This window comes from Macaca mulatta, chromosome 19, assembly GCF_049350105.2.
Source record: "Macaca mulatta isolate MMU2019108-1 chromosome 19, T2T-MMU8v2.0, whole genome shotgun sequence".
Taxonomy (NCBI): Eukaryota; Metazoa; Chordata; class Mammalia; order Primates; family Cercopithecidae; genus Macaca; species Macaca mulatta.
The window spans coordinates 7257232-7272315 of NC_133424.1; the positions used below are offsets into that span (position 1 = coordinate 7257232).

At 54.5% G+C, this 15084-nt stretch overlaps 1 protein-coding gene, 1 long non-coding RNA gene and 1 other non-coding gene across 20 annotated transcripts; all 3 read right to left on the bottom strand.

Annotated features, from left to right (window-relative positions):
- Positions 1–324: 324 nt before the first annotated feature.
- Positions 325–15083, bottom strand: GTF2F1 (general transcription factor IIF subunit 1). Of its 18 annotated transcripts, none has more exons than XR_013408570.1 (13): positions 14830–15012; positions 14699–14745; positions 13752–13824; positions 10409–10602; positions 8050–8220; positions 4029–4204; positions 2437–2590; positions 2294–2352; positions 2086–2205; positions 1851–1924; positions 1581–1769; positions 1307–1444; positions 325–1219 (listed from the first exon to the last, which is right to left on the bottom strand). XR_013408570.1 is itself a non-coding variant. In XM_077976043.1 (13 exons), the coding sequence occupies exons 1-13, from the start codon at positions 14839–14841 to the stop codon at positions 1015–1017; spliced, it is 1542 nt and encodes a 513-aa protein (XP_077832169.1). In that variant the 5' UTR covers positions 14842–15012; the 3' UTR covers positions 325–1014.
- On the bottom strand, positions 6801–7453 carry LOC144337037 (uncharacterized). The gene is made up of 2 exons (XR_013409633.1): positions 7016–7453; positions 6801–6880 (listed from the first exon to the last, which is right to left on the bottom strand). It is a non-coding gene; the product is annotated as an uncharacterized LOC144337037 (long non-coding RNA).
- On the bottom strand, positions 14765–14830 carry MIR6790 (microRNA mir-6790). The gene has a single exon (NR_128350.1). It is a non-coding gene; the product is annotated as a microRNA mir-6790 (primary transcript).
- Position 15084: the final 1 nt, after the last annotated feature.

Sequence of the window (15084 nt, forward strand, 5' to 3'; positions counted from 1 at the left end):
AATCGTACATGCCTGGCTGAGCCATGAGTTCAAGGCTGGCCAGGGCAATACAGTGAGACCTCACCTCTACAAAAAATTAAAAACTTAGCTGGGCGTGGTGGTGTGCACTACTTGAAAGGCTAAGCGGGGAGGATGGCTTAAGCCCGGGAGGTGGAGGGTGCAGGGAGCTGAGACAGTGGACACTGCAGTCCAGCCTGGGCAACAGAGCAAGACCCTGTCTCAAAAACTAAAAAATAAAAATAAAACCATGAAAGTTGGGACCAAAACATAAGGAACAAGACATTTATCCCCAGCAGAATAGCAGATCTAAAAAGGAAACAAATCTCAGCAATTTGTTTTTTTATTTACTGAGACAGAGTCTCACTCTGTTATCCCGGTTGGAGTGCAGTGGCGTGGTCTCGGCTCACAGCAACCTCCACCTCCCAGGTTCAAGTGATTCTCGTGCTTCAGCCTACAGAGTAGCTGGGACCACAGGTGCCTGCCACTATGTCTGGCTACTTTTTCGTGTGTGTGTGTGCCAGGATCTCGTTCTGTCACCCGGGCTGGAGTGCAGCGGCACCATCAAAGTTCACTGCAGCCTTGAACTGGGCTAAGAATCCCAGGTAGCGGGGACTGCAGGCGCGTATCATCACACCCAGCCCAAACTGAAGACTTCCTGGGCTGTGCGGTGGACAAGTCACGGCTATAGAGAGAACTAGGGGAGTGGAAGGGAGAACTGTGGAAGTGGGGAGCACGGGCCCTTGGTCAGTGTGAGGGAGGCTGAGCCAGGAGAAGGAGGACAGTAAGGTCTAACAGGCATCTGAAGATTCCAGGAGGGGCCAGAGGAGGAGATGGCGTAACCTTTCCAGAATTGCTAACTATGGGGCCCTGGGAGTCAGGGAGCAGGATAGTGAAGGGCAGTGAGAGCCTGAGTTCTGGGGGCAGGGCTGTGTGCCAGACAGCGCCTCACTCTAGGATGGCGAAGGGGCAGTGAGAGGCTGAGTTCGGGGGCAGGGCCGTGTGCCGGACGGCGCCTCACTCCTTGAGGGAGAAGTGCATTTTGTCGTTGACCATCTTGCGCTCGGGGTTGAGGCGCTTGAGGATCTGGGCCAGCACGTTCACCGTCTGCTCGCTGCTCAGCCCTGTCTTCTTGGTCTGGAACTTTTTCAGCAGGTCCTTAGTGGTCATGGGCTTCCGTGTCAGGTAGCGGCGCACGGCATCCTCAGTCACCTGCACGTCGCTGAGGATGGGAGGGCGGGGAAGGTGGCATCAGTGAGCTTGTCCCCGGTAGCCCTTGCCCTGCCCCCTGCCGTCCTCATCAGCTTACCCGCTACTGGGTGTTGACTTGCCCGATGGCGGCTGGGGGGTCGACTTCCCGGACAGGCTCTGGGGCCCCGCGTCCAGCCGCAACCGCTTGGCTGCAGGCATCTCACTCACCCGCTTCCCTGTGGGAGTGGGGTCAGGGCTGAGTCTTGGGGGCAGGAGGCCGAACCCCTGAGCAGGACCCCGGGCTGGGCAGTGCCAGGATGAGGGTTCAGGGGGATTGGGGACAGACAGGCCTCCACCCCCATCTCCATCTCCTCTCTGTCTTAAGCCCCAACAGAGGTCGGGAGGCCGTGGCTGTGGGAGTGGGGAGGCCACAGGCGCTCACCTTGCTCGAGCTTGCTGGCAGCCGCCCGCAGGGTGGAGGAGGTGCTGCCGCCCTCTGCGCTGGGCGTGCCTGGGCGGCTGTTGCCCCTCGAGCTCCCTCCCGACGGCTTCCGCTCTCTCTTGGGTGGCGTCTTCTTCTTCTGCGGAGGTCAGGGTGGGGTGAGGGGTGTGAGTCTGGAAACAGACGCCCAGGCCTCCCCTGTCACCGGGCTGGGCCTTACCGCCATGAAGAGGGCCGAGGAGGCCTCGCTGTCAATGTCGCTCTCCTCTGAGCTGTCCGACTCCTCGCTGCTGTCTGCGGGGCACAGGAAAGGGGTCAGGGCCAGAGCAACCCTGGGACCCGGCATCCACCGGTACCTCCACTGCAGATGAGGGAGGCCTGCAGGGGAGAGGGGAGGAGGCAGCAGAGCACCAGGCCCTGACCCGAGCCTCCAACATGGGCCACACCGGGCGCACCTTTCCTGCGCTTCTTCTCCTGCGGGGTGGGCGCCTTCTTCTCCTCCTCCTCCTCCTTGTCCTCCTCGGGTGGCTTCTCCTCCTCACTCTCCTCGCTACTGTCACTCTGCTCATCAACACCTGGGGGGACAGGGTATGAGCAAGAGCAGAGACGCACTGCCCGCATCTCCCCCCGCATCTCCCCGGGGCCCGCCCAGCCGCCGCCTACCCTTGGGCCCCTCCTCCTGCTGGGGCGGCTTGGCCTTGCTCTCAGGCTCGTCCTGGGAGCTGCTGTGAGACAGGGACGGCAGAGGGTGAGTGCGCGCCCGCAAGGCCGCACGGGGTCTCGCAGCCGCCTCGCGTCGGCCTCACCTGGAGCCATCCGACATGTAGTCCACCTCCTGGCCCTCGAAGTCCCCATCGTCGCTGTCCTCGAAGGCCTCGTCGTCAGAGCCCTTCTTCTTCTTCTTCTTCCTGCCACCCTTGGCCAGCGGCACCTTCTTCTTGGCCTTGGGGGCTCTGCCGCCTGGGAAGGGAGGAAAGGAAGGAAAAGGAGGGGGAGGCAGTGGGTATTTTGTGCAGTTTTGACATCCTGGGGGCCTCACTGACTGGGGAGACTGCCCCACCAAGGCCAGCCCAGGAGCTCAGCTCTCCTAAACAAACTCCTGGTCCAGACCCCACACCCCAACCCACGTTCTCTAACGCTCACAGACCACTCCCCACTCCCAGACCACCCCAGGCGAGGCACCTGATAACCAGGGACAGCCCCTACAGCCCAGAGCGCACAGGAATTATTGAAACTGGCCAACCCAGAGTTGCAGTTTCTCATAGGAACCCCCGTAAAGACCTCAGCCAGGCCAGGCGCGGTGGCTCATGCCTGTCATCCCAGCACTTTGGCAGGCAGAGGCGGGAGGATGGCTTGAGCCCAGGAGTTTTCAGACCATCCTAGGCAACATAGTGAGTGAGACCCCAGTCTCTACAAAAAATACAAAAATTAGGCCAGGTGCTGTGGCTCACACCTGTAATCGCAGCACTTTGGGAGGCCAAGACAGGCAGATTACCTGAGCTCGGGAGTTTAAGACCAGCCTGGCCAACATGGTGAAACCCCGTCTCTGCTAAAAACACAAAAATTAGCCAGGCGTGGTGGCGCATGCCTGTAATCCCAGCTACTTGGGAGGCTGAGGCAGGAGAATCACTTGAACCTGGGAGGCAGAGGTTGCAGTGAGCTGAGATCGCACCACTGAATTCCAGCCTGGGCAACAGGGCAAGACTCTGTCTCCAAAAGAAAAAAACAAAACTTAGCCGGGCATGGTGGTGCATGCCTGTAGTCCTGTAGCTACTCAGGAGGCTGAGGTGGGAGGATTGCTGGACCCTGGGAGGTCAAGGCTGCAGTGAGCTGTGATTGTACCACTGCACTCCAGCCCTGGTGAGAGAGAGAGATCCTGTCTCAAGAAAAAAAAAGAAAGAAGGGCCACAGCTCAGTTCTCCCGGGCTCTGGCTTTGCCTCTTGACTGACATCACTGCTCCTCCAGGCAGCCTCGCCTGACTCTCATTCTTTTTTTTCTGAGACGGAGTCCCTCTCTGTCGCCCAGCCTGGAGTGCAGTGGCGCGATCTCGGCTCACTACAACCTCCATCTCCCAGGTTCAAGCGATTCTCCTGCATCAGCCTCCCGAGTAGCTGGAACTAGAGGCATGCACCACCATGCCCAGCTGATTTTTGTGTTTTCAGTAGAGACAGGGTCTCACTGTGTTGGCCAGGCTGGTCTCGAACTCCTGATCTCAGGTGATCTGCCTGCCTCAGCCTCTCAAAGTGCTGGACGACAGGCGTGAGCCACCGCACCTGGCCCCAGGTGCCTCGAATTCTAGGGCCACTGTGAGCGACGGTAGACTGTGCCTTCACTGGCACCGCCTGGGCAGGTACCTCTGTAGCCTAATGCCCGGGCCCCCGTGCTCACCCTCCTCACCGCTGGCGTCACTGGCATCAGACGACATCTCCAGGTCATCCTCCAGGTCGTGGATGCGTAGCTCGCTTGCCTTCCTGCGGCCGCGTTTCTCCTTCTCCTCCTCGTCCTCATCCTGGTCCTGATCCTTGAGCCGCCGCTGCTGCATGATGCTGAAGTGGTTCAGCACCTTGTTCCTCCTGGGGGCCAGGCACAGGGTGGCTCATGCTGGGCCTGGCACCACCCTGCCCCTGCGCTTGCAGGGGGCGAGCCCTAGGGCACCACCCACACAGCCTTCAATGTGATGTGGACCCCGGGGACTTGGGCTGTGGCCCAGGACTCCCTGAAACCACACGGATAGAACCGGCCCTTCCTACCTTCCCTTTCCGCCCCGAGTCCCTCAAAGACAGGGTCCCCACGTGCTGCTGGAGTCTCAGCACCTCCCTTGGACTCAGAGTCTGGCCCCAATCCAGTCACACTGGTTTCTTGCTATTTTTTTTTTTTTTTTTTGAGACAGACTCTCGCTCTGTCGCCCAGGCTGGTGTGCAATGGTGCAATCTTGGCTCACTGCAACCTCCGCCTCCCAGGTTCACACCATTCTCCTGCCTCAGCCTCCTGAGTAGCCGGGACTACAGGCACACACCACCACGCCCAGCTAATTTTTGTAGTTTTCATAAGGACGAGGTTTCACCATGTTGTTCAGGCTGGTCTCAAACTCCTGACCTCAGGTGATCCACCTGCCTCGGCCTCCCAAAGTGCTGGGATTATAGGCATGAGCCACTGCACCTGGCCAGATCTCTTGTTATCTTAATTTATAGATGTCTTTTTCTTTAATGACAAAACCTACTGTTTCCACTGGAACAATGTAACGTTGTCTCATTGCTCATGGAAGCTTCAAAAAACAGGACTGCAGGCCGGGCTTGGTGCAGTGGCTCACGCCTATAATCGCAGAAATTTGGGAGGCCGAGGCAGGTGGATCACCTGAGGTCAGGAGTTTGAGACCAGCCTGAACAACATGGTGAAACCTCGCCCCTACGAAAACTACAAAAATAAGCCGGGCGTGGTGGTGGGTGCCTGTAGTCCCGGCTACTTGGGAGGCTGAGGCAGGAGAATTGCTTGAAGCTGGGAGGTGGAGGTTGCAGTGAGCTAAGATTGCACCACTGCACTCCAGCCTGGGTGACAGAGTAAGACTCTGTCTCCAAAAAACAAACAAACAAAAAAGACTGCATGTAATGAGAAGTGTTAGGAATACATGTAACACGGGCAAAGCCCAGGCTGGTGTGAAAGATAATGAAACTGCTGCATAACACTGTGAGCGGCTTTACCCCACTGAGCGGTGCACCAAAAAAGTGACAGTTGGATGCAGTGGCTTAAGCCTGTCATCCCAGCACTTTGGGAGGGGAGGCCGAGGCTGGATACTCGCTTGAACCCAGGAGTTTGAGACCAGCCTGAGCAACATAGCAAGACCCCATCACCATTTTTAATTTTTTTCTTGTTTTTTTTTTTGAGTCGGAGTCTTGATCTGTCACCCATGCTGGAGTGCAGTGGTGTGATCTCGGCTCACTGCAACCTCTGCCTCCCGGGTTCAAGTCATTCTCCTGCCTCAGCCTCCCCAGTAGCTGAGATTACAGGTGCCCGCCACCATGCCCGGCTAATTTCTGTATTTTTAGTAGAGATGGGGTTTCACCAAATTGGCCAGGCTGGTCTCTTGGCCAGGATGGTCTTGAACGCCTGGCCTTGTGATCCGCTCTCCACGTGCCCAGCCTGAACAGTTCTTAGCTAAGTAGATTTAACATCTGATCAAGAGATGGCATTCTGGCCGGGCACCGTGACTCACACCTGTAATCCCAGCATATTGGGAGGCCAAGGCGGGCAGATCACTTGAGGCCAGGAGTTCGAGACCAGCCTGGGCAACACGGTGAAACCCCTTCTCTACTAAAAGTACAAAAATTAACCGGGTGTGGAGGCGCACGTTTGTAGTCCCAGCTACTCGCGAGGCTAAGGCAGGAGAATTGCTTAAACCCGGGAGGTGGAGGTTGCAGTGAGCCAGGGAGCTGAGATGGCACAACTGCACTCCAGCCTGGGTGACAGAGTGAGACTCTGTCTCAAAAAAATAAAAATAAAAAAAAGGCCGGACACGGTGGCTCACGCCTGTAATCCCAGCACTTTGGGAGGCTGAGGCAGATCACAAGGTCAGGAGATCGAGACCATCCTGGCTTACACAATGAAACCCCATCTCTAGTAAAAATGCAAAAAAATTAGCCGGGCGTAGTGGTGCATGGCTGTAGTCCCAGCTACTCGGGAGGCTGAAGCAGGAGAATGGCGTGAACCTGGGAAGCGGAGCTTGCCATGAACTGAGATCGCGCCACTGCACTCCAGCCTGGGCAACAGAGCGAGACTCCATCTCAAAAAAGAGATGGCATTTCTCCTTTGGTTAACATCCAGGTTTTACACAATTCTATAAAATGCCAAATTCTTCTCCCTAAAACTTTCAAAGCAGATTCTAAGGAAAATGCAGCAAAAGGGAACCTGCCCTCCCAGCAAAGACTGATCAATGGATTTTACAATGGAGCCCCAGGAACTCAACCAACGTGGAGCAGGCAGGAATACTGGGGGATGCTGTTCCAGGGTTCAGGGGCACAGAAACTGCCCCACAGGCTCGGAGGCTCATTACCTGGAGAGAAGGATGCTCTGACTGCGTGCCATTTATGGGGTTGCTTTTGGAGCTGAGCCAACCTACGACTCCAGAAATTTTAAAACCAAAGAAAATGACTAAAAACTAAAGCAGGCCGGGCGTGGTGCCTCATGGATGTAATCCCAGTACTGGCTCATGGATGTAATCCCAGTACTTCGGGAGGCCGAGGCAGGCAGATCACCTCAGGTCAGGAGTTTGAGACCACCTGGCCAACATGGGGAAACCCTGTCTCTACAAAAAAATACAAAATTAGGCTGGGCGCGCTGACTCACGCCTGTAATCCCAGCACTTTGGGAGGCTGAGGTGGGCAGATCACAAGGTCAGGAGATGGAGACCATCCTGGCTAACACGGTGAAACCCCGTCTCTACTAAAAATACAAAAAATTAGCCAGGTGTGGTGGCGGGCGCCTGTAGTCCCAGCTACACGGGAGGCTGAGGCAGGAGAATGGCGTGAACCCGGCAGGTGGAGCTTGCAGTGAGCTGAGATCGCGCTACTGCACTCCAGCCTGGGTGACAGAGCGAGACTCCGTCTCAAAAAAAAAAAAAAAAAAAAAAATTACAAAATTAGCTGGGCGTGGTGGTGGCCAACTATAATCCCAGCTACTCGGGAGGCTGAGGCAGGAGAATGGCATGAACCCGGGAGGCAGAGGTTGCAATAAGCTGAGGTTGCGCCACTGCACTCCAGCCTGGGCAACAAGAATGAAACTCAAGTCTCAAAAAAAAAAAAAAAAAAAAACCACTAAAGCAAAGAGAAAAAGGTGTTTTTTTAACCCTTTGTGAGCCATCAACTCTTTGAGCATCTGCTCATCTGTGACCTGTGCAAATGCCATTTTGCAGATGCATCCAAAGTGCCCTCCCCACCATCTGCAAGCACCCTAGGGCAGTGGTGGCCCTAAGGTCTCATCCAAAGCCGTAACATCCAAGACCAAGTGCTCTGGGCCCCCAGCCTCGTACCCCTGCCCACAGTCACTCTGCACTGGCCTCATGCACTGTGTCTCTCCACAGCCCTTAACTGTACCCGCCTCACCTGTGAGGCCAATGACACTGCTAGAGAAACCCTCCCAGGATGCCCTGCCTGGAGCTGTTGCCCTGCAGTGGATCAGGCTGTGTGACCTGCGGCCTGTGGAAGCCAAGGGGACAGTTAGATCCCATTCTGCTCTGCCAATTTGAGCTCCAGGTCACCCCCTCCTATCTGTTTCCCCCTGAACTGACAGCTCCGAGATGGCTGAGTGGGGTCTGCCCTGGTTACCCCTGAGTCCCCAGCTCCCAGCACAGGGCCTGGTGATATACCCACAGCAAGGCACCCCATTTCCCTCACTTCTGTCCCCAGCAGCCACACAGTCCACTCACCTCTCCCACTCCTCCTCGGCCTCCTCGGCAGTGAGCGTGCGGTGCCGGGCCAGTGGCGTGAAATTGTACCAGTTGTGCACAGGGAAGGCCTCGAAGGCCCCGTCGGGGCACTGGGTGAAGATGTAGTAGGACGTGTTCTCTGTCACGCCTCCCTTCTTGATGCCCTTGAACCTGCAGGGAGCCACGATCATGGCCTGGCCCACAGGGACCAGCCCAGACCTGCCTGTGTCCCCCAGGCCTGCCTCCTTTATGGCACTTGCCATAAGAGGAAGACCAAGGAATGCCCATGAGGCCTTCAACCAGCTGGGCCTCGTCAATTCTCACATCTGGGGAACAGCGCCGGCACACCTACACTGCAAAGGGTTAGGCATGTGCGCATCGGGATCATTTCTGGAAAGACCGTGTGAGATTATCTCAGAAGAGCCCAACCCTGCAGTCAGACCGTCTACATTTGCCTCCAGCTCTGCTACTTGTGGGCCATACCCAGGAAAATGAGGAGCCAAGTGAGAGGATGGGGTGGGAAGGCATGGCCAGATATTTTTTTTTGAGATGGAGTCTCGTTCTGTCACCCGGGCTGGAGTGCAGTGGCACAATCTCAGCTCACTGCAACCTTCGCCTCCCGGCTTCAAGCGATTCTCGTGCCTCAGCCTCCCGAGTAGCTGGTGTCCGCCACCACGCCCAGCTAATTTTTGCAGTTTTAGTAGGGACGGGGTTTCACCATGTTGGCCAGGCTAATTTTGAACTCCTGATCTCAAGTAATCTGCCCGCCTCGGCCTCCCAAAGGGCTGGGATTACAGGCGTGAACCACCATGCCCAGCCATGGCATGGCCAAATCTGAAGTGGACACCTGGCCCAGGCCACCATTCCCTCAAGCCTAAACAACTGCCCAGCCTCCTAAGGCCTCCACTTCATTCTCTTCTACCCTAAAGGTCCAGGCAATCTGGGTGAGCGCCCCTTCCCTGCCTACAGCTTTCCAAGGCTCCACTGGGTCCAGCACATCCTGGCACCTACTGCCCTGTGTGAGCTGCTGCCTGTGTCTCTCACTATCACCCAACTGCTGTGCCTGGAGCACCCTTGATCAACCTAACCTGGACCCCTCCCGTTCTGGCCTCAGTCTGCCCCCTCTAAGAGGTCATCTCAAGTGTCATGAGCCCCCAGCGCTGGCCACCCAAGCTTCCTGCATTGTGTACTCAGAGCTGCCTCAGAGCCAGGCACAAGCACCAACTCAGTGAACTATCTTCAAAAATACAACCCCAGGGCCTGGGCGGTGGCTCACGCCTGTAATCTCAGCACTTTAGGAGGCCAAGTTAGGAGGATCGCTTGACCCCAGAAGTTCAAGACCAGCCTGAGCAATGCAGCAAGACCCCATCTCTACCAAAAATACAAAAATGAGCCAGGCATGGTGGGGCACGCCTGTAGTCCCAGCTACTCAGGAGGCTGAGGTGGGAAGATCTCTTGAGCCCAGGAGTTGGGGCCTGCAGTGAGCTACGATCACACCACTGCGCTCCAGCCTGGGTGACAGAGTGAGACCCTGTCTCAAAATAAATAAGTAGGCTGGGTGGCTGGGCACGGTGGCTCACGCCTGTAATCCCAGCACTTTAGGAGGCCGAGGCGGGCAGATCACAAGCTCAGGAGATCGAGACCATCCTGGCTGACACGGTGAAATCCCATCTCTACCGAAAATACAAAAAAATTAGTCGGGCGTGTTGGCAGGCGCCTGTAGTCCCAGCTACTCGGGAAGTTGAGGCAGGAGAATGGCATGAACCTGGGAGGCGGAGCTTGCAGTGAGCCAAGATCGAGCCACTGCACTCCAGCCTGGGTGACAGAGTGAGACTCCATCTCAAAATAAATAAATAAATAAATAAATAAATAAATAAATAAAGTAGGCTGGGTGGGGTGGCTCACGTCTGTAATCCCAGCACTTTGGGAGGCAGAGGCAGGAGGATCACAAGGTCAGGAGTTCGAGACCAGCCTGACCAATATGGTGAAACCCCATCTCTACTAAAAATACAAAAATTAGCCAGGCCTGGTGGTGGTGGGCACCTGTAATCCCAGCTACTCAGGAGGCTAAGGCAACAGAATCGCTTGAAACCGGGAGGTGGAGGTTGCAGTGAGCCAGGATCGTGCCACTGCACCCCAGCCTAGGCGACAGAGCAAGACTCCATCTCAAAAAAATAAATAAGTAAAATAAGATAACATAAATAAATAAAAAATAAAACCCTACAGGGATGGAAGTGCCAGCACCTCCATCGCAGCAGTGGGAATCCGAGGTTCAGAGAGGGTACCCCACAAAGTTTGTAAGTGGAGGGGGGATGTGGACTGGTCGCTAAGCCAGCACCGCCACCGCCCCACCACTTACTTCCTGCCAGATTTGCCGTTGACCCGGAGCAGCCAGGGCTGGTCCTCGGGCCGGAACTCCTTGAGGACGATGCCATACTTCTTCCTCCGAGCCTCCTCCCGAAGCTTGCGGTTGAACTCACTGCCTGCGCCCGATTCGGGCATCTCCTCCTCTTGGTAGATTTTCTTGTTGCTCAAGTCCCGCTCCAGCCGAGCCTAGGGGAGCAGGAAGCAAAGCCTCTCAGGGTCCCTGGCTTTGCTTGGGCGGTGCCCCGCTCTAGGAATGCCCTTCCTCACCCTAGGCCAAGCTCTAGACGCTCAAAACCAACTTACCACTTGGCAACAAGGGAGGAGAATGGTAGCCTTTGATAAATCTGGGTAAGGGGAATTTGAGCGAGCCTTGTGTTCTATTTTTGCAACTTAAAAGCTTGAAATTACTTCCAAATTAAAATTAAAGAGAAAAAGAGCACCTGGTGGCCATCGAGCAGGCCCTCGAAGGCAACATTCCTTATCTGAGGAATGTAGAAGTAGTGAAGATTTCCCTATTCTGTACGGCAGGCATCTGGTTCCAGGCTTCTTTTCCAAAAATTCATAAGTAACCAGAATGGCTACACATCTCCAGAATGCATGCGTGTCGAAACTCATTGTGTGGTAGCTCACGCCTGTACTCCCAGAACTTTGGGAGGCCAAGGCAGAAGGATCGCTTGAGCTCAAGAGTTTAAGACCGGCCGGGCGCGGTGGCTCAAGCCTGTAATCCCAGCACTTTGGGAGGCCGAGACGGGCGGATCATGAGGTCAGGAGATCGAGACCATCCTGGCTAACATGGTGAAACCCCGTCTCTACTAAAAAATACAAAAAACTAGGCGGGCGAGGTGGCGGGCGCCTGTAGTCCCAGCTACTCGGGAGGCTGAGGCGGGAGAATGGCGTGAACCCGGGAGGCGGAGCTTGCAGTAAGCCGAGATCGCGCCACTGCACTCCAGCCTGGGTAACAGAGCGAGACTCCGTCTCAAAAAAAAAAAAAAAAAAAAAAAGAGTTTAAGACCAGCCTGGCATCAGAATGGCTTGAACCTGGGAGGCAAAGGCTGCAGTAAGCCGAGATCACGCCACTGCACTCCAGCCTGGGTGACAGAGTGACACTCTGTCTTATTAAAAAAAAAAAAAGGCCGGATGTGGTGGCTCATACCTGTAATCCCAGCACTTTGGGAGGCTGAGGCAGGCGGATCACCTGAGGTCAGGAGTTCGAGATGAGCCTGACCAACATGGGGAAACCCGATCTCTACTGAAAATACAAAATTAGCAGGGTGTGATGGTGCATGCCTGTAATCCCAACTACTCGGGAGGCTGAGGCAGGATAATTGCTTGAACCCGGGAGGCAGAGGTTGCGATGAGCCAAGATCACACCACTGCACTCCAGCCTGGGCAACAAGAGTGAAACTTTGTCTCAAAAAAAAAAAAAGGCTGGGCGCGGTGGCTCAAGCCTGTAATCCCAGCACTTCGGGAAGCCGAGACAGGCGGATCACAAGGTCAGGAGATCGAGACCATCCTGGCTAACACGGTGAAACTCCGTCTCTACTAAAAAAATACAAAAAAACTAGCCGGACAAGGTGGCGGGTGCCTATAGTCCCAGCTACTCAGGAGGCTGAGGCAGGAGAATGGTGTAAACCCGGGAGGCGGAGCTTGCAGTGAGCCGAAATCCGGCCACTACACCCCAGCCTGGGCGACAGAGCGAGACTCCGTCTCAAAAAAAAAAAAAAAAGAAAAAGAAAAGACCAGCCTAGGCAACATAGTGAGACTCTATATCTATTTTTAAAAAATAAAAAGGCCGGGCACGGTGGGAGGCTGAGGCAGGTGGATTACTTGAGGTCAGGAGATCAAGACCAGCCTGACCAACATGGCGAAACTTCATAAAAAGACAAAAATTAGCTGGGCGTGGTGGCAGGCACCTGTACTTGGGAGGCTGAGGCAGAAGAATGGCTTGAACCTGGGAGGTGGAGATTGCAGTGAGCCCAGGTCGTGCCATTGCACTCCAGCCTGGACAACAAGAGACTCCATCACAAAAAATAAATAAATAAAATAAATAAAAAGAATCTCATTGTGCAACATTTGCTGACATTAAGGCACCAAAATCTCTACAAATGTTACCATTTATCGTGACCTATGTGGCTAATATGATCCAAATTACCCTTAAGCTCTTGATTTAAGGTCCATATATACCATTTCCAAAACACTCTAGAATCAGCCACATCTCATAACCTCCACTGCCCCCAGTGCCCACCAGGACTCACCTAGACCAGACCAGTTGCTTCTACCCGGTCTCCCTTTAACTGCCCTCAAACCCACAGTCTGTCTCCCCACAACAGCCAGATCACACTACAACCTCCCAGTTGAAAACACTTTAATGGCTCCCAAACTCCTTTCTAGAGCCTCTGATGGCAGGGGCTCTGGGAAAGCCCCCAGCCCAGTCCCCTCCCTTGCCCAGATAAACCCTGGTCAAAAATGCCCATCGGTGGGCACAACTTCTGAATGTTCTCCTTTAAGGAGAGGCCTCCGGTGGGCCTACCAAACCTAACTTACAGGGACACCCAGGAGCTTGACCTGGGCCTTTGTCATTCTTTTTTTTTTTTTTTTGAGATGGAGTCTCGCCCTGTCCCCCAGGCTGGAGTGCAGTGGCCGGATCTCAGCTCACTGCAAGCTCCGCCTCCCAGGTTCACGCCATTCTCCTGCCTCAGCCTCCCAAGTAGCTGGGACTACAGGCGCCCGCCACCTCGCCCGGCTACTTTTTTGTATTTTTTTAGTAAAGACGGGGTTTCACCATGTTAGCCAAGATGGTCTCGATCTCCGGACCTCGTGATCCACCCGCCTCGACCTCCCAAAGTGCTGGGATTACAGGCTTGAGCCATGGCACCCGGACTTTTTTTTTTTTTTTTTTTTTTTGAGACAGGGTCTTGCTCTATTATCCAGGCTGGAGTGCAGTGATGCAATCATAGCTCACTGCAGCCTTGAACCCCTGGGCTCCAGCGATCCTCCTACCTCAGCCTCCTATGTAGGCCTACAGACCCACACTACCAGCCCCAGCTAATTTTTTAATTTTTTTGTAGAGTTGGGGTCTTGCTATTACATTGCCCAGGCTGGTTTTGAACTCCTAGCCTTAAGCAAGCTTCCTGCCTCGGCCTCCTAAAGTGCTGAGATCAGGGGTGTGAACTACTGCACCCAATCCTTTGTCATCTATCTTTTCTTCATTTTGAGAAAAGTGAGAAAATTAAGACTTAGTTACTATGACAGTTAAGCAACTATTACAATCACCAAGGTCAGGGTCATGTTCTCCCACCACCCCAGCTCCCAACCCCCAGGACCCAGGGACTTACCTGATTCCACGTAGCAAAGTTGACTTTATCGGCTGCATTAAAAGCCATGATATTATATTTTTTGGTTGTATTCCTGGAGTGGATTAGAAAGAGGTGGTGTCAATCCAATACAGCAGTTCAATCATTAATTTAATGAATTAATGCGATTGAACCATTAATTCAATCAGCCATCCAACTGGATCATTAATTCAATCAAATCATTAATTCAATCGCTCAATCCAATTGAACCATCAATTCAATTCAATCATTCCATTCAATTGAATCATTTATTCAATTCAATCACTCAACAAACCCACCCCGATTCGATTCATTCAGCCTGTTTTGCCTGGCAACACTGGATACAGAAGACTCCAAGGATTCCCAGTCTGCCAGAGAAGCTAGACCCATCCCCTCTTGACCCCAGGCAGAAGAAGAGCAGATGGAGGGACAAAGATTTGAGGGAACCCAAGATGTGGAGATTATTGTGAACTCAGCCTTGGGGAGGAGGGAGGACAGGCATGGAGGGCTTCCTGGAGGAGGAAGATACTGGAGCTGAGCTTTGTAGAATCAACAAGAATTCACCCAGCAGAGTCACAGTTTAGGGGTTGAGGGGAGGCACTCATGGCAGAGGGAACAGGATGTACAAAAGCCTAGAAAGGAAAGATAGCCCGACCATTTTGAAACAGGACGAGGAATATGTTCTTTACAGCTGGCCTGAGCATCATGGGATCGAAGGTTAGGCCAGGGGGCTGGATCGCCGTGTTATTAATGCACTCATTCATTCATTCGTTTAAAAAAGCAGGGTTGTCTCCAGGGAAGCCTCAGCTTAATCCCAGCCCTGCCCTCCAAGTCTCTCCCAGTCTGGAGGGAGAATCACAGACAGGGCCAGAAACGCCTGGCTAAGAAGACCGTGAAGGTTTTCATTTTTGGAGGGTGGAGAGGAGGGGGAGATGGGGCTGGACACTTACTTGGGAACTCGAACGACGTATTCAGTGACATTCTGGCTGCTAGGGCCCTGCGGAAAGAGGAACCGGACGGTGAGTGAGGAGTTGCCGAGGTCGCCGTCGGGACCCCGGAACCCCGCCAAATCCACACTCACTAGGGCCGCCATGGGCTATGGTCAGTGGTTCCGATCTGGTCCGACCCGGGTTCCTTTCGTCTCCTCTGGCGTGCGCGTCCCTCGATCCCGGGCAAGCCGCCGCTCGCTGTCGGGTCTCTGTCCCTGAGCGAAGACCCCAACCCCAGGCGCCTCCGGCACTGGGAAAAGGTAACCGGAAGAGGCGCTGCAGCTACTCCGTCTACGCTTCTGCGGCCGCTTAACCCGGAAGCGAAACCCTCCAGCGGCCGCGTCGCG